Below are 18,070 nucleotides of genomic sequence, written 5' to 3'. Positions count from 1 at the left end.
TGGAATTCAGGAAACCAGTTTTTGCAGCTCCTCCGCTAAGGCTGCCCTGTGCTCACCAGTGCCCTGAGGGCTTTGGCATCTTGATGCCCAGAGAAGGAGAGGGGCTGGAGGCTCCAAGGCACCTCTCAGCGGGGATTGCAGTTTATTTCATGCACCTGCACAGTTACAGGTATCTGTGCCCTTGGCCAAAGCAGCAGTTCCCCAGATTTATCTGAGCAGCAAATTCACTTGCATATAAAGGGAGCTGGAAGGAGTTTTGGGGGTTTTAGCTGAGTTGATGGGGGCTGCTCAGGCAGCAGCATCTTACCGAGGTGAGACAGATACAAAAATACAGCCCAGGACTCACAGCAGCTCCTCAGCTAAAGATGTTAAATCCTGCCCAAGCAGCCCTGATCCTGCTCAGGATGGATGGAGCCATTTTAAGCAACAGTTTAAATTAAGATATCTTGGCTAGCTGAGCACACGTCAACGTGCAGGTTGTCACAGCTTTGGTGCCCAAAGGCCACCTCAGACCCAGAGCAGAAACCTCTTTCTCACTGCAAAGGGTAGGGGTGATTTTCCACTGTCTCCCACAAAGTTTTCCATCCTGGTTGGAGCCGTGATGCTGCCCAGCTGAAGAGGGACCCACAGGGAAGGTCTGAGCAGCCCCAGGTAAGATCAGGCTACAGTGAGAAGAGCATCCCTCATCCCCAGAGCCTGCTTTGGGATGTCTGAGAGGGGTGGAAGAGTTTAATGGAATTGCAAAGGCTTTCTTCCTTTCACAGCACCAATCAATTAATAATTGGCTTCTACTCAGAAGTAAACCAGTTTAATTTCTGCTGCCAGGCTGCACCCAGTCCGTCCCTGCCCCAGAGCTCCTGTACCAGGGCTGCGGGTTGCCCTGTGTCGTGCGGTTTAAGGGGCTCCTCAGGGAGCCGGGAGCTGCTCCGGCCTCTGCTATCCTGCTGCTTGGTCGTAGGGAGCTGGATTTAACCCTTCTCTCTGTACACTGCTCTGGTCCTGCTGCTAGGAAAGGTCTTTGCAGCTGCTTTGATGTGCACCGGTTATAGTGGGGAGGGCACCGTGGGAAGGGCTCAGACCCTGGCTGTGTGGCATGGGGAGGGATGGAGATGGGGTCTTCTTGCTGGCACTTGGCACGACAGCCCGGCTGCATTCAGTGCCCCGATCAGCATCGCTACCACCCCAGAGACATTCCCAATCCCCCCACCCACCTGGTTTCAACACCTAGACCATGGGACGTTTATTGGCCTTTCAAACTCCCAAGATGTCCCCCCGTTTTCCCTGCTGGAGACGGTGCTGTGGGGAGCTGCTCCCCACCTGGGGTTTTGCAGCATCCAAGCCCCCAGTGGATGGGGATGGATTTCCATCCCTCATTTTCATGGGACAGAGGATGGAAACTGGACCCACAGGCTGTGCTGGCGGCTGGGAGCCGGCCAAGGCTTCCCAGTGGGATGAGCGATGCCGGAGCGCACATGGTTCCCACGCCCACTCTGTGTCTGCACAGGGGGGAGTGAACGGTCCGGAGTGTCCCCTCGTCCCCCCGGGAGAGGCTCCTGGCCCCAGACAGGGCTCGGGGCCAAGCTGGGCTCGCTCCCCCCAGCCGGGCCGGATGACAGATGCCTGTGGTGGAGGAGAACATGCTGCAGCCCCCACTTCCAGCCTGGATGCCTCCGACCCGGAGCTGTATTATGAGGAGGAGGAGGAGGAGGAGAAGGAGGAGTCAGAACCCTCAGACACCAGCAGCATCTTCTCCGACGACTCCGTCTACCCTTGCTACGAGCTCTCCCCAGGGGCTGGTGGTGCCGGGGACCTCAGCCTCTACCAGTGCTGCGCCAGGAACGATGCCAAGCTGGTGCAGGAGAGGCTGGAGCACGGGGTGACACGGAGTGAGGCCACAGAACTGGATATCAACGGGAGGGTGAGTGGCTGCGTGGGCACCCTGCAGAGCAGAAAGAGGATTTCCCGGGAATAGGCAAATCCTGAAGGATGGTGGTTGCTAAAGCAGGTGGGGCAGGAGGGAGACTCCCGGGTGGGATGGCTTTGACACGGGATGGGTCTCCCGGGATTGATCCAATCCTTGGAGCAGAACCTCGTCTGTTGTCCCATCCTGAGCCTGTCTGGTTTGGGGTGGGGGGGCCACGGGGGAGCACCGCAGTGGGGAGGATGGTGCAGTGCCAGCCCCAGTGCTGAGTGCCGCCCCCTCTCCAGAACGGGCTGATGGTCGCCTGCTACAAGGGCTTTATCGATATCGTGCCCCTGCTGCAGAAGTGCCCCTACATAAACATCAACCAGCAGGACAAGGACGGGAACACGGCCCTCATGATGGCAGCCCAGGCAGGTAGGCACCGCGCTCAGCCTCGGCACAGGGCAGCCCCCACGAGACCCCTCGAGAAGTGATGTGACCCCCTGTGCTTCCCCTCCAAAAACCTTAAAATGGGCCGTCAGGAAAGCCGAGGGTCCCAAGGGATGTGACCCTCCCCATCTAAGTTTATGGTTCATCTTAGCACCATTTTAAAACTGGGTAGATGATGCAACAATGGAGATTCCTACAGCAATGTTGTCTTGCAACACGTCCCGCCCAAGCAGTGGCGTCAAGCTGAGCCGGAGCTGCCCCACGTGCTCCAGAAAAGCCCCGCGAGCCGCAGTGATTTACCTGCACACAAGGTCCGAGCTGGCAAATGCCGTGTATATGGACCAAATCTCCGGTCACGATGGTTCTCCTCGTTACAGCAGAAGAGCCCAGCTCCCTCCACCCTTGTTAACCACAGGTGAAAGGAGGAGGGTCTCAAAGTGGGGATCACCCTTTATTCCCACTTTATCCTTGCTGGAATTGATGAGGGGGTTTGCATTTTTGGACTCTTTCCTGCATTCTCTACTGAAGCAGCTGGTGCACCAGCGCTGTTCCCTGCACGGCCAAACCCAAACCAAAATAAATCCAAACCCTGTCGGCCCTGATCCCTCCAAGTTTCTGCATCTTTGTCCTCACACAATGCAGTTCCTAAATACTCTTTCTCCAACAGGCACCAGCAGTTATCACTCCTTAACTGTCGAAACTCTAACGCAGCTTCTCTCTGGCTGTTAAGGACACATCACCATCGTCAACTACCTCCTCAACTACTACCCCGCACTCGAGGTGGACAAGCGAGACCCTCGGGGCCTGACAGCGCTGATGAAGGCTGCGGTGCAGGGGCGGCATGACTGCGTGGCCGCTCTGCTCCTGGCCGGTGAGCATCTCCCCAGGGATTTTCTGGGATTTTGGGGGAAGGAGTGGCATTGCTGCTCGCCCTGCGCTTGCTCCCTGCTCTCTGGGGTGGGACAGGGTGGGACACTGCGGTGATACTCTCTGCATCCCGGGGTCTCCAGGAGCAGACCTGCAAGCAGTGGATCCCATCAAGGGGAAGACGGCCAGGGAGTGGGCAGCCTTCACTGGCCGCTTCGAGACGACCGTGCGGATCCGGAGTCTCCTGCAGCGCCCACGGGCAGAGCAGTTCGGCAGCCAGTACCGGCCCGAGTGGCCAGCCCTGGCCGAGTTGGTGGCCAGGGCACTGAGCCCCAAATCCAGGGGCAAGAGGCTGTCGGAGAAGATCCAATCCATGTTCACCTTCAGCTTCCCCCACGACCCCAAGGAGGATGGCGTGATGGACCACATGGTGAGGATGACTACCTCCCTTGCCAGCCCCTTCGTGGCCACTGCTTGCCAAACTGTCTGCCCCGACAGCCCCCCTGAGGTGGGCAAGCGCAGGCTGTCCGTGCCAGAGATCCTCGGGCAGCACATGCCGGGTCCAGATGCTGAGCCAGAACCCACTTCATGCCCCAGCACCGGTGCATCCTCTTGCAACGGCCAAGCCATGTCGGAGATCCGGCTCCTGCCACCACGCCGGCCGGCCGGTGGGCTCCTGAGCTTCCTGCCCCTGTGGCTGCGGCGTGGGAACAGCATCTTCCCTGGAGAGCCTGTCCCAAAAATCAAAGTGAGCAAAGACTCCTGCCCGCCTGCCAGCTCGAGGGAGCGGAGGCAGCGAGGGAAGGACAAGAACCTGCTGCAGCCACCCAAGTGGAAGTACAAGGAGCTGAAGGAGGAGAAGAAAGCAGCCAAGGAGGCAAAGAACGAGGAGAAAAAGAAGAAAGGGGGGAAGAGATGCTAAGTGAGAGGTGTCAGGGTGGGGGCAAGATCCCAGCCATCCGCTTGGACCCGCTTGCTTTTTTGGCATAAGGGTGGTTTCCTTCCCCAGTGGGATGGTGGTGCCCGAGGGAGGAGGATGCCGTGGACGTACCCAGCTGAGATGCCCCAGCCTTTGTGGTCCTGGGTCCCCAGCCCCTTGTCCTCTCCCGCCTCGAGGGTGGACACCCCGGCCTGGCTCTGGTCATGCCAGGCTCTGACGTGCTGAGACCCAGCCTTGGGCCAGGCTCTGGGTCTGCCAGGGAGCAGGTCTGTGGCAGAAGCGGCTCTTTTCTCTTCTTTTTTCCTTTTTTTCTTCTTTTTTTTTTTTTTTTGCCTCTTTGATCTTTCTGAAATCTTGATATTGCAACACGTGGTGGAACATGGTTGTGCAAATTAAAATGGAAGTGGTTGCCATGTTAACAGGATTGGTTTAATGAATAAAGCTCAGAGTTGTTTGTCGGGCCGGCAGGAATGCTTCCCCCTTGCTACCAGCATCCCCTGTCCACCCCGTCACCCCCTCAGTGACATTAACTTCCCCACTCCTGTGTATTCCCGGGTTGCAGATGGACAAACCAAGGCTCAGCGTGGGGAAGCATCTCCACGCTGCAGGAGGGTTAACAGGAGCTCTGGGTGCCAGGCATGGGCTGGAAACCAAACCTGGGGTGCCCACGGGCTCCATCCCCAGCTGCAGCTTTTGTGCTCCAACGTTACCCAGGACAGGACCCAGTGGTCCCTGTTCCCAAGCAAACCACCCTCCGGGAGCTCCAGCCTGCACCCACATGGAGCCCTGGGGCCCCTCATCCGCACCCATGCAGCCCCCCGGACCCACTCCCACAGGGAGCTGTGCAGCTGCTTTTTTCTTGGGTGCTGGTGCACGCTGGATGTGCTGCAGGGCAGCGAGCTTGTGCTCCCAATATTTCAAGCTCCTCTTAACTCCGGCTCCCTCCTGGCACCTAGGAAGGTAAAACTGGGGTGCTGCCTGCCCTGAGCAGCCGTGTTGGCTGCTGCAGCACCCAAGCACCCAGGGTTTGCCCCCCAGGGAAAGCGACTGGCAGCGAGAGCTGCTCAAAGCACTAGTTATCCGGGTAATAAATAACTCTTGGCCAGGCACGCAGCCCAGGACGGAGCCCCCTCCCTTCGCCACCCCCTTCTTTAGAGGGACAAAAGCCCCAACTCCCCGCTTTTAGGCTGCAGCTCTGCCTTTCGGTGGGCGCCAGGAGGTTTGGGGCGAGTCACAAGCAGGCAGGAAAGGATGCTCGTGGGGAAGGAGCTGCAACCTCCCCGTCTGTTCCCCTCCAGCCCTTGGCTTGCATCAGGCTCCCCGGCACGTGGCTGCCCTCCTTCGCCAGCTCCCGGCGGCGGCTCGCAGATGAGCCGGGGGCGGACGGCACATGGAGCAGCCATCGCACGCACCACGCCAGCCTGGCTTCTGCCGTGCAGGGGGAAGGGAGAGCCAGGCTCCCGCTGGCCCCTCATCCCCCTCTGCCACTGCAGGGACAGCTCGGTGAAACCCCGAGGGGCGGCTGGATGTGTCCGACCACGGTCCAGGGGTGCCCCGCACCCTTCTGTGGGATAAAGTCACAGTGCGCGGTGATGAGCGTCCAAACGATGACGGAAAGTCTCGCTTCGGCTTCGAGAGGGTGGTGGGAGGTTGCACCGTGGCAGGCAGGGCCGGTGCGGGATCGTGAGTCGCGGTGCTGCCGGCGTGCCGGCACTCAGCCCGGCACCGAGGCAGGCGCCCATCCCCGCTGATTCACCCCGTCTGCCCCAGCCGGGGGCCGGCACCGGCGCGAGTGCGGAGCAGGGCAGGGATCGCCCTGCCTGCGGCTAAGAGAGCCTGGGGTGGGTTCGGTATGTTCATTAACGCACCTCTGCAGTCAGTCCCTGCTCCAGATGAATTTGCTTTCCCACGGCGGCAGTGCCAGAGCCACAGCCTGGTCCGGGGCTCCCACCCATCCCTGCCCTTCAAGTGGCCCAAGAATAGGACTTAGTAACTTTTAGAAGTTTTTAAGCAAGTATTTATCCCACCAGTGATGATTATGGTTTAAAAAATGAAGCTGCCCCATTTGGAAGATGGAAGCGCAGGGACCAAAGCAGCCGGCACCAGACCTTGCCGGAGACCTGCCGCGCTCAGCTGCCTGGGGAAACTCCTGCCTGCAGCTGTAAAAGCGAGGTGCTGACGCTCGCCGTGTGCCTGCACCCATGGAAGGCAGCGAGGACACAGGAGCCATCCAGGAATAACCCCGGGAGGGGCTGATCGCCAGTCAGATCACCGAGACCTGTGCGCCGGAGCAGAGATGGTCACGGCGATAAGGCGTCTGCAGGCACCGGCTTCCTCCTGGGCGGCTCCTATCAGATGGAAACTGCCCGTTTCCCCTGCGCCGGCTCTGCAAAGCTCCCGGCCCCGGTGTGGGCAAGGTCATGCATGAAGGTCCCTCATGTTTTATCCTGGTTTTGTGTTTTTGTTTGTTTAAACTTCCTAGATCATGGGTGATAGCAGGGGAGAGGCGGCGGGCAAGACTCAAAGCTTCGCAGCCGTGCTCCGCCAGCATGGAGAGGCTCCGGGTGCCAGTTGGGTTCATGGTGCAATTGGGGTTGGTGATGCAATGGGGAATGGAGAGGTAAATCAGGCCCCGTAACTTCGTTAGGAAAGAGGCTGCAATGCCATCCTGCACGCTGCCTGCTGCCGGCTGCCTCCGCCTGCCCGTGGGAGCGGGTCACTGTGCCGGGGCGAGCAGCCGAGAAAAAGGCAAGGATGGGGTTTGGAAAGGCGCTGGAGGGAGAGGAGGGAGGACGGGAGGACTACGAAACTGCTGAGAGGCGGGTGGCCCAAAGAAGAACCCCGAAGCGGCAAAAGGGGAAGCGGCACTTCCACTGCCCACAGCGCCGACGGCCCCACGTGTCCTGGGGGAGCGGGAAGTGCCCAGCCTCCCGCCGTGGGAACGGCCCCGCCGTCGGCATCCCAGCGCCTGCTGCCGCGGCATCTCAAGGGCCACGGTGGGGGACGGCGGGGACGTGCGGGCAGGAGGCACCGAGCAAGCTCCCTTGGCCCACCCCAGCCCTGCTCCATGCCAGCAGCCAGGGCAGAGCATCCCTAATGGGGTGACCATTCGGCAGCACCCCCCGATGCTGCTTTATGCCCCGGGGGATAAAACGTCCCCTGCCCTCCAGCGCAGTACACCGAAAGTGTTGTGGCCAGCACTGAATAACCGGGGAGCCCATTGGCTCCACCATGATGCTCCCATCCCCACAAAGGTGGGATGCTGGAGCAGAAGGGATGGCCAAGCACGTCAAGGTCATTCCCGCAGCATCTATCCGGACCATTCCCACCCCCAGCGCCACCAAAGCAACCAGCTGCATTTCTGCCAAACGCCTTCAGATACTGGGGGAAGGAGACATGATGGACGTCCCCCCACCAAAGGCTTGGGTTTGCCTTGAAAGCCAGGAAACCCGGTGGGAAAGTGCCCAGTGAAGGACAGGGGTGGGAGGAACGGGTCGAGGGAGAGCAACCAGGATGGAGCTGGGGCCCGGTGTGCGGGAGGAAGGGAGGCTGGCCGTGGATGTGTGCTCAGCAATAGGAAATGCTTTATTAGCTGGGAGTGGTGGAGAGAAGCCAGGCAGGAAGAGGCAGTAATAAGAAACATTTTTTTGACTTCTCCCACATCCAGACCACAGAGCGCTTGCCAAGCGGCTGCGCTCGGACAACAGGGCTGCTGAGCCGAGTCCCCAGGGCCGGGACGGGGACAGAGACGTTCCCCCACCGGGACGGGCAACACTGCAGCCGCAGGAGCCCCCACGGTGCCGGGACGGGTGGTGGGAGGGGAGCAGACCCATGAAGCTCCTCCAAGCCGGGGAACACGGCACGGAGCAGAGCTGCCCCGGCTGAGCCGCGCACACCGCCTCCGAGCTCGGGACTGCAGCCGGGAAAGCCTCGCCGGGACCGGGCAGTTCCGTGGGCGCCTGTGGGACACGGATGCTGTAGGTGAGTGGGGAAGCGTTGCGCGCTCACGGGGTCCGAGGCTGCACCGAGCTCAGTGCTTCCCTCCTGATTGACCCCCGTGCAGCTGAAATCAGGATTCGGCCCCGTTTCCTTCGCGTTCGGTGGGACGCCGGGGTTGACGTCAGGGTTAGCGGAGGCTGGAATCGGGGCTCTGGCGGAGCCGGGAGCTTAAATCTGGATTTACACCAGTGCAGCAGTAGCAGGATCTGTCTCCAGGTCTTTGCTAAAGAGCTGAAATAATACGCGGCTGATACCGAAAGCCCAGAGCTGATGTGGGAAATGGGGAATTTGGGTGTATTTGAAAAGGCATGGGGGAGAATGAGGGAAAGTTGACAGCTTCGCTAGCGGGGGCTGGAGCGAGGGCGGTGGGTCACCAACAGCAGCGACGGCGCAGGATGCGACGCCTCGACGTGCCCCTTCTGCAAAGCCAAACCCCGGGTCTCTTGGAGGAGGGGTGGGCGAGGAAGAGCCAAACGGCCGCTGAAGAGGCTCCATTTTCAGAACAAAGTGCCTAAAGCGAAGCTGGTGCGAGCCATGCCGTGGGAGTTCTGCCCCACTGCCGGCGTTCGAACCCTGCCGCAAAGTTGGGGCAGGAACGCTCCCCTCATCCCCACTCTGCACGAGGAGCCGCATGTGATGCCAGCCCCACGAAGAGATTAACATGAACTGGTTTTGCCACTCTCTCTGCCTGTCTCTTATTTTCGGCGCAACGATGCCCATCGGTGCAAGAAGGGCCAGCATGGTGCAGCCCACCGGTGTGGGTCCCTGAGCTGAACGTCTCTCCTGCACCGGCTGCACCGAAGGATGCAAATGGCTTTGCTGCATGCGTGACCAACCTGCAGCTACAGGGAGCAGGGAGGAAAACCTCTGTCTGTTCCTTAAAACCAGGCTGAAGCTTTGGGAGCCTGTGGAAAAAGCTCTCACCGACTCCGACGTGGTGTCCATCCAGCCCTTCGCACCTGCAGCTGGTACCACCGCACACGCCTGGCTCACCCTGCTTCCCCCCAGCTGGCACCGGCACCGGCACCAGCCGGCACGAGGGTCTCTGCTGTGTCTGGCTCCCTGTGAAAAGGCGACAGAGGGGAACTGAGTCACGAGCCACATCCTGTGGCGAAACCCCCCCAGGAGCAGCAGAAACCACAGGGGAGGGCGGAAGAGCCAGGATTGCAAAGCTCTGCCGAGCCACCCCGCTAAGAGCAAGGGACCCTCTAGCCATCACGCATGTCCCTGAGGATTGTGTCCAGCCACCCCCTTTCCCAGGTTCCCACCGCCTCCTGCCCCATCTCCCCCCAACAGTCCCTTTGCTTTTCTCTCCGTGGGGTCACCGGGAAATTCCCCTTCCCCGGGGCTGGGTCTTGCTCCAGACCCCCCGTCCGGCCAGTGCTGCGGCACAACTGCCTATTGCTCCCAGCCGCTTCTGCCGGCGCCCACACCCCATCCGAGAGGTTTCAGTTGGGGTTTTTTCCTTCTCCTGATGCTGCTGCAAATCCCAAAGGATGGAAGGATGTAAGACAGCAACGTGACTTGCCATCACCTCCCAGCCAGGCTGGGGAAGATGCTCCAGACACCAGGAAGGTGCGTGAGCTGCAGGTCCAGCGTGAGAAAGGAGGGAGAAATGTTGGGGACAGGGATGGGGACGCAGGGGCTTGTTTGACCCATTACAGAAGCGCACGGGATGTTTTTCCCATGGGATGCCAGGGGCGGCTCTGGGTTAAGGTTTGCTCTACCGACAATCCTTGTGATGTTGTTGCCCGTACAGCAAAGTTTTGGGTGAGGCCCTGGCTGCTTTGTGTTTCACGGCAAATATCCCGCAGCCCTCTAACAGCTTGGGATTTTATGGAAGTGCCCCCGAGGAGGGAATTCACCACCCGGAATCTTGGCTTCCCTTTAAAAAGATGCGTTTTGTAGCTCTCGGGATTGCAAGGAGAAGCGCTGTGCCTGGGAGCATCCTGGAGGCTCAGGGAACAGCAGCCCAACTCCAGGGGAGTTTGGTTTTTTAAAATAAAGCTGATCCTGGGCCAGTCGAGGGATCAGCTGCTGCTTCAGCCGGAGATCAGCCCGGGCATCGCTCCTGGCACAGGGCACCCGGTACCAGACCCTGCTCCTGCCTTTCCAGCCCTGGGACCCGGTCGCTGTTTCCTCCCCATGAGCAACAATAAAGTGAGCTATTTTGGGGAGGAAAAGCCCGTTTTATGCCACGGCCGGAGCCTGCCTGGGTCAGCCACGTACGTGTGTGCTCTCGAGGGCCAGGCTTGCGTGACTTCGCTTCCCCATCAAGGCCAGAATCTAAACAATCTTGATTCCTGTCCCGGCAGCCCTGGGCAGGGCTCCTTCAATTGCAGGAAACGGAGACTTTGGCGTGTTTATGTCGGGAACCACGAAGAATGAGCCGAGGAGGGGCTGGGGAGCCCCGGCCGCCGCCGGCCGAGCTCTCGGCCATGTGAAAGGGGCAGCGATGCTGGCAGGGCGAGGGGCAGGGGGCAGTGCCGGCTCCGCTGTGTTTGGCTTGGCAGAAATGTCTCTTTTACAAGGAAAAAAAAAAAAAGAGAGAAAAAATAGCAAAACTTCCCCCAAAGGCTCAGCTGGGGAATTTTTGGCTGCCCGCAGCGCCTCTGCTTGTGTCTTCGATAAGCTCCATACAAAAGCCCCCCGGGGGCTGAGCTGCACCCGGCGGCTCCAGCTCCGGTGGGTGTGAGCGATGCAGCTTGGGGGCTTTCAGCTCCGTCCTACGGCATGGGTCTTGCCGACCCTGGGATCTCCGGCAGTGCCGTGGCCATCACCGCGCTCGCCATGGCTGCCGAGCCCATGGGGTCTGCCACCGGCTGTGTTTTTGCAGCACGGGAGCGACAGGAATGGTGGGAAATGACAGAATACGGATTGCTGGGATAAAGGAAGGATGTTGGGGCAGCATGGACATGGCAAGGTCCCTGTTCCGGAGTGCTCCCGAGAACCACGGGGCCATGCACGGTGTCCCACACCGCGGTCAGGAGGTCCCCCGAGCTCGGGAGGTCTTGGGGATCTGCTCTCAGGAAGGGCTGTACCCCAGACGTCCGGAGCTGAACTCCGCTTGGAAGCAGCACATCCTACCCCGCACCGCTCCACCCGCCCTTTCCCTCCCCACCAGCCTCCGTTGCTCACCACGGCCCCCCAGTTCCTTCCCAAAGCCCCCGCAGCCATTCCCAGCCCAGCAATGAGCCTCATCATGGGGGCCGAGGGCTGCGGTGGGCTGCGGTGGGCTGCCTCTCACCCCCTCTGCTTTCCGCAGGAAAATGCCGTGTGGAGCCTGTGGCCGGGCGGTGCTGGCACTGATGACCTTCTCCATCGGCTTCGCAGCTGGTGAGTACCGAAACGATGCGGTGAAGGCAGCCAGCACCGGATGGTCTCCGCCACGCTCAGGGGGTTAAAATAAACCCTCGGCTCTTTGGGAACGTCATCGCTTGCTCTGCTCAAAATAAACCACTGCGGAGAGCAGCTCGTTCAAGCTCGCCTGGAGCAAGTGCCGAGGGAGGCAGGGCTCCTCGGGGACCCGCGTCGTCCCCAGCGAGGGGCTTCTCCCCTCTGGGACCATGACCTGCCTCCCAAAGAGGATCTCAGCTTAATTAATTACGGTTCATCAAGTGCTTTGACGTCACCAGAGGGGAGATGGGGAAAAGGCTTGCATGCACGTGCTTTAAAACGTGGTTTTTCCCAGGGGTGATGGTGGGGAGCAGGGATGAGCTGCTCCTGCTCCCAGGGGAGCATCAGGGTGACCTGGGGACGAATCCAGGCTGGGTGCTTGTGCGGGGAGGACCAAAGCAGCGTGGCTGTGCCAGGAAGGAGCAGCAGAACTTGGCAGGGGGACGAGTCCCCACCGGGTCCCTGTCCTGCCCATGGGGCCACCAACTCCCAGGACTTACCGACCCAGCCACACCACCAGCCCATGGCCCTGGCACCAGGCAGCCTTTGGGGCAACAGGCGCAGGAGGGGAGCTGGCCACAGCCATCCGTCCCCTCGCCGCCGTCCGTCCGTCCCCTCGCCGCCGTCTGTCTGGCTGCCCTCTCGCTGAACTCGCTGATTCCAGGAGGGATATTTTCTGCGCAAAAGGGCAGAGCTAAATCGGGAGGTTGGGAGCGTGGCCGCCCTCTGTGCCACTCCGGCACCACGGTGCGGGGAAGCGCCTTCGGGGCGGCCGATGAAAGCTCCAGGAAAGACCCAGGGTTCGACACCCAGCTCCTGAAACACAGTGTCTCTGCAGCACCCTCTGGGGAGGCACCAGCTGAGTTTGAGGCTTTTGGTCCCATCCTGGCTCCCAGGACCTGGCTCCTGCAGGCAGCCCTGGAGCTCCCATGTCCCCTGGGATCCCACGGGCAGGATGTGACCCTGTGTGCTGTGAACCAGTGCATCCCAGTTAATCCCAGCTGGATGCATGGCCCCTCCGCTGCCTCCCCAGGAGCGTGGGGACAGGCGACCCCCAGCTTCGGAGCTGGTGCTTGGGTCCCAGCCAAGAGCAAGCAATGTTCCAGAAGGTCTCAGGATGGGCTTCCCTGTGCTGACCACACGCAGCTGCCTTCCTCAGCCCAGACAGTGGTAGTCCCAGGCTGCCCGCTCTCAAAATTTGGTTCAGGAGTCTTTAGGAGAGATGTCACTGTCCCCAAAGCCACCAGCATGCCCCGGGCCAGGCAGTGGGGTGGCCCCATGGCACAACACACCTCTTCCTTGCACCCACAGACGAGCTGCTGTGCGTCTGCGACGTGCCACACTGCAGCCTGCCCACCTGCACGGGCCAGGTGTGCTTCGTCAGCAAGAGGAAGGAGGAAGGGACCATCACCCAGCACAAGGGCTGCTTCTCCCAGAACATCCTGGAGAACTGCCACACGCCCGTGACGGAGCAGTACGGCATGAGGTGCTGCAACTCCAGCATGTGCAATGCCGAGCTGGAGATCTTCCTGCAAGGTACGGCGGCAGAGCTGCCTGCGTGGCTGGAGATGTGGTTGGGTCTCCAGATCATCCCCATCCTCACTCAGCACCTCGAGGGTCACCCTTTCCCAGGTGGGACATGGTCAGCAAGATGTCCTCAGCTTCTTGGGCTGTGCCTGCAGAGCTGCCGTCCATGGGGTTGACCCCAATGCGGAGCCACCCTCCCCAGGTCCAAGCCCAAGCACCAAGACCTCCATCCTCCCAGGTCCACCTTCATGCTCCCATCCATCGTTTCCCCCACCCAGGAGAAGAGGCCCTGGGAAAGGCACCTTCCCTGCCCAACCTCCTCCTGATGATCTTCGTCCCGCTGCTTGCCCTCCTCATCCTCGTGGCGCTCACGGCACTCTTCTGCTGGAAGGTGGCCCAGCATCACCACCAGAAAAGTGACTTGGGCGACACAGACCTCATGCTGAAGGCATCCATGGTGGGAGACAGCACTTTAGAGGTGGGTGAGCTGGGGGGGGGGGGGGACCCCAAATGCTCACAAGGTGTGGGAGGGAGGGATGTGCCAGGAGTGGGGTTGGCCACCGAGCTGACCCCACTGCTGCCCCGGCTGCGCAGGACTTGCTGAACGATGACTGCACCACAGGCAGTGGCTCGGGGCTGCCTTTCCTCGTCCAGCGAACAGTGGCTCGGCAGATCACCCTCGTGGAGTGTGTGGGTAAGGAGAGGGGCCCCGCGCAAGGGGAGGCTGCCCCGGCCCCCCCAACCAGCCCTTGGGCATGTGCCAGACCCTTTGCCCCCAGCAGCCGGCAATGGGACCACGAAGCCAGATGCGGGAAGGGTGGTTGGACCTGATGTCTCAGCCAAAACCCTGTAGAGACCCCAAGTTCTGCCCCTGTCCTGCTGATGGGGGAGGGAGAGAGCGGCTGGGTGGGTGCGTGGCAGTTGGCCAAGGTCAATGTACCCTGCGCCGCCCCATTGCTCTTCCACACCGGGAGCCGGGTTCATCACGCTGAGTGTGGGGAGGGCACTGGGGGCCAGAGGGGCCGCGTGACGCGGTGCCGTGGCTGTGGCAGGCAAAGGACGCTATGGCGAGGTGTGGCGAGGTGTGTGGCACGGGGAGAGTGTGGCCGTGAAGATCTTCTCCTCCCGGGACGAGCAGTCGTGGTTCCGTGAGACCGAGATCTACAACACTGTCCTCCTCCGGCACGACAACATCCTGGGTGAGTGGGGGGACAAGGGGGCTGGGGGGCGGCCGTGCAGCGGCTCCACGGTCACGGCTCTTCTCCCTGTCCAGGCTTCATCGCCTCCGACATGACGTCGAGGAACTCCAGCACCCAGCTCTGGCTCATCACGCACTACCACGAGAATGGCTCGCTCTACGACTACCTGCAGAGGACAGCCCTGGATGTGGAGACTTGCCTGGGGTTGGCCTCCTCCATCATCTGCGGCCTCGTCCACCTCCACGTGGAGATCTTCGGCACCCAGGGCAAGCCTGCCATTGCCCACCGTGACCTAAAGAGCAGGAACATCTTGGTGAAAAGCAACCGGCAGTGCTGCATTGCAGACCTGGGTGAGATGGGGGTGGGATGCAGAACCCCAGGGATGTGGTACCCTAGGGATGTGGTACCCTAGGGATGTGGTACCCTAGGGATGCAGTGCTCCAGGGATGCAGCATCCTGGGGATGCAGCACCAGCACGGCACTGACCAGGGCCGGCATCCCTCCAGGGCTGGCCGTCATGCACTCCCAGGGCAGCGACTACCTGGACATCGGCAACAACCCCCGGGTGGGCACCAAGCGCTACATGGCCCCAGAAGTGCTCAGCGAACAGATCCGCACCGACTGCTTCGAGTCCTACAAGAAGACGGACATCTGGGCGTATGGGCTGGTGCTCTGGGAGATCACCCGGCGGACGGTGGTGAATGGTGAGCGGCTCCTGGCCCGCTGCCGCGCTCCCGGCTCGCGGCAAGGCTCCGCGCCTGCTCCCTTCTTCCCTCCTTTTTGTTGCTTTTTTTTTTTCTTTCCCTTCGCCCAGAAGATTAGCTGTAAATTATAAACACTGTAATCTAGTGTCAGCACCCGGCTCCCTGATTAAAGGGCCCATTAGACTCAATCAGTGCTTTGTTTGTTCAGCACTGATTAGAAAACAAGCAGCGTCGAGCACTGCCTGGAAGCCGGCCATGGCCGGGACCTCCGGCCAGCGGGGCTTGGCTCCTGGGGATGGGGACGGGGACACGGACGGGGTCCCCCACACTGTGGAGGAGCCTTCTCGGGGCTTCCCGGCCAGCGCCGCTCACCACCAGCAAAGTCCATTAGAAGCATTAATTAAATGGTGCGCGCTAGTGGGTGAGGCAGGAGGTTCCCCCAAGGCGCAGTCTGGCCGGGATAATCTCATTTACTGCCCCGGGGCTCCTTCAGATTAAACATTTACTCCGAATTACCAAAACCATGTGCTGGGGATGACCTTCAGCCGGTTGGTTTTAACCCTTCCAGGCACCCTCGCCCTCCAGGATGGGCTGTGCAGCCCCTGCACGGCCCCACAGCATTGGGGATGGAGAGTCCAGGGGACCCCAAGGTGCAGGCGTGACCCCCCAGGGTACAGGGAGCTGGTGGGTGCTCAGGGCAGCCCAGAGGGGTTAAACCCCGCGGACACACAGACATATGGAGGCACTAAAGGGAGATTAGCTGGGCCAGCTGGCGGGCTTGCCGTGAGGCTGCCAGATGGAGGGGGGGGGGCTGCGAGGTGGCATGGGTGCTGGGAGCTGGTGTCGGTGCTAGAGGTGGTGCTGGAGCTGTTGTTCATGGTACGGCTGGTGCTGGACTCTTGCCAGTGCTGGTGCTGGTGCTGGAGGCACCAGCAGTGCTAGAACCAGTGCTGGAGCCAACCCCAGACACCCTGTGCCATCCCGGCGAGGTTCCACGGTGCCGCCGGAGCTGGAGCCGTGCACCCCGCAGGCAGCATCACCGCCGGTGTGGTGGGGCAAATCACGCTGGCAATTCCCAGGGCTCCACATCCCCCCCAAGGCAGGGTCCACGTCGGTCGTGCTGGCCACCCCGGGCACCCCATGATGTGCAGGGAGGGGGGCGAACCCTGCACGCTCTCCCGCTGCCCTCACGCCACCACCCCCTCCCACCACCCCAGGCATCGTGGAGGAGTACCGGCCGCCCTTCTTCGACGCCGTCCCCAGCGACCCCAGCTTCGAGGACATGAAGAAGGTGGTGTGCATCGACCAGCAGACCCCCGTGATCCCCAACCGCCTCTTCTCCGACTCGGTGAGTCCCAGGGGGGCCACCCTCCTCCCACCCCGAGCCGGACCTTTTCTCCCCATGAAACTCTTCAATTCTCCCCTCTTTCTGTGCCTCCCCCAGGTTTTGTCGGCGCTGGCAAAGATCATGAAGGAGTGCTGGTACCAGAGCCCCTCGGCCCGCCTCACCGCCCTGCGGATTAAAAAGACGCTGAAGAAGTTGAACAATTCCCTGGAAAAGCCCAAGCCAGAGCAGTGAACGCCGGGCACACACCGGAGCCGCTCGCAGGCTGCACCGGGGACGGCGGCAAAGCCAACGCCAGGATGGCTCCCGGTTACACAGGGGGTTTTGCTTGCAGCTCCCACCTTTCCTACCCCCTCCTTGGAGCCTTTTTAATTTGCAAGGAGGGAAAAAGTAGGGGAAAAAAAAAAAGCAAGGGAGGAATTTTCCAGCCCGGTTATAAAAATACCCCCTGGATCCGTCATCTGACGCCGGCCCGTCTCGTCTGCCCGGCGGGGATGGCAGCGGGCGCCTGGGGCTGGCGGCCCGTTCCAAGCCCCCCAGCCAGACACCACAGCCGAGGGGCAAGCAAGCGCCGGAGCCAGCACCATCCCCTGCCACAGCCCCCGAGCCTGGCTGGGCACCCACCCCATGGCTGGCACCCAGCGCAACGCGCAGGCAGCAGGTGCTGCCCAAACCTGCCTGCCCGGCACGTTGGCAGCGGGGATGCCGCGGGCTCGGCGGCGGCAGCAGGAATTCCCCGGCAGGGCTGCAGTGCCCGGCGTGTCTCTTGCCGAAGGAGGTCTGGATTTCGCTGGGAAAGGATGGACCAGGGGCAGCATCCCCCCCCGACAGGGCTGGATCTCCACCCCGGTGCATCTCGGGGCTCCCCAGAACAAGGAACCGCCAGCACCGAGCGGGACCTGAGCATCACCCATGCCGCAAGGTCCCGCCGAGACAGGGGCTCCCACAGCCACGGTGGCTTGATCCTTCCCTGCCGAGCAGCCGGCATTCCTCCTTTCCAAGCCCTTTTGATCTTTGCCAACATTTTGGTGTTTTCCAGGGCATTTTGGTGCACCCTGCGGCCGGCTCCAGCCCACACCACTCGTCGCCATCCCCAAAACCACCCCATGTTCAGGGCTGTTCGGACAGGACCGGGATGTTCAGCAGAACCAGCTTTGCTCCATAATTATTTAATTATTAAGATTTAATATATTTAATAAAGTGTAAAGCTATTTTATCGCTTAACAGCTGCCAAACGTCCCCCACTGGGCACCGAGCGATGCGGCAGGATGGGACTCTGCAGCCCCGTGCTTCTGCATGGCTTAATTTATTGCTTCAACACCGTGTAGCTGCCGTGTATCACTCCGGCACCGCCGGATCCCGCAATAAACCTCGCTCCAGCCTCGTGCCAACCCTCTCCCTGTGCCCGTGAGGGGCTGGGGCTGCACGGAGGGGGGCTGCGGCTGCCAGCCCTCCTGCTTCATGGGGTTTGCACTGCTGATGGTCTGGGGGTCAGGGCGAAGCCCCCCAGGATGAAAGGGGAGCTGGTTCAGGAGAGCGCAGCCGTCGACGGGTTTTGGCCCCTGCACATTCCCGGCATAGCCTGGCACATTGCTGTGGCTGCCCTGGGCTCGTCTTGTCCTGCCCTTTTGCCTCACTCCCAGTTAGAGACTGGGAGAAACTGGTCAGCAAAGGGCAGCCGCTGGCCCTTGGTGGGGCTGGCACTGGGGTGAGGGGTATGTAGGGCTGAGCAGGGCAGGG

The 18,070-nt window shown here is 61.2% G+C and overlaps 2 protein-coding genes across 4 annotated transcripts; both read left to right on the top strand.

Annotated features, from left to right (window-relative positions):
• The first annotated feature begins 455 nt into the window (after positions 1-455).
• Positions 456-4,726, top strand: ANKRD33 (ankyrin repeat domain 33). Of its 3 annotated transcripts, XM_052810310.1 has the most exons (6): positions 456-651; positions 1,505-1,918; positions 2,209-2,338; positions 3,084-3,224; positions 3,364-3,650; positions 3,818-4,726. In XM_052810310.1, the coding sequence occupies exons 2-6, from the start codon at positions 1,610-1,612 to the stop codon at positions 4,208-4,210; spliced, it is 1,260 nt and encodes a 419-aa protein (XP_052666270.1). In that variant the 5' UTR covers positions 456-651; positions 1,505-1,609; the 3' UTR covers positions 4,211-4,726. The 3 variants fall into 3 exon arrangements, with proteins under 3 accessions (XP_052666270.1, XP_052666269.1, XP_052666268.1); XM_052810309.1 differs by having other exon boundaries at positions 1,601-1,918; positions 3,364-4,715; XM_052810308.1 differs by having other exon boundaries at positions 3,364-4,712.
• Positions 4,727-7,744: 3,018 nt separating this feature from the next.
• ACVRL1 (activin A receptor like type 1) lies at positions 7,745-17,554 on the top strand. Its single transcript, XM_052809878.1, has 11 exons — positions 7,745-8,141; positions 9,048-9,734; positions 11,425-11,495; positions 12,867-13,091; positions 13,361-13,560; positions 13,677-13,776; positions 14,135-14,281; positions 14,356-14,631; positions 14,788-14,985; positions 16,203-16,333; positions 16,430-17,554. The coding sequence occupies exons 2-11, from the start codon at positions 9,715-9,717 to the stop codon at positions 16,562-16,564; spliced, it is 1,503 nt and encodes a 500-aa protein (XP_052665838.1). The 5' UTR covers positions 7,745-8,141; positions 9,048-9,714; the 3' UTR covers positions 16,565-17,554.
• The last annotated feature ends 516 nt before the right edge of the window (positions 17,555-18,070 follow it).

This window comes from Harpia harpyja, chromosome 15 (assembly GCF_026419915.1).
Source record: "Harpia harpyja isolate bHarHar1 chromosome 15, bHarHar1 primary haplotype, whole genome shotgun sequence".
NCBI lineage: Eukaryota > Metazoa > Chordata > Aves > Accipitriformes > Accipitridae > Harpia > Harpia harpyja.
Note: the sequence above shows the minus strand (reverse complement) of the source record. Positions and strands in the feature narration are given on the sequence as shown.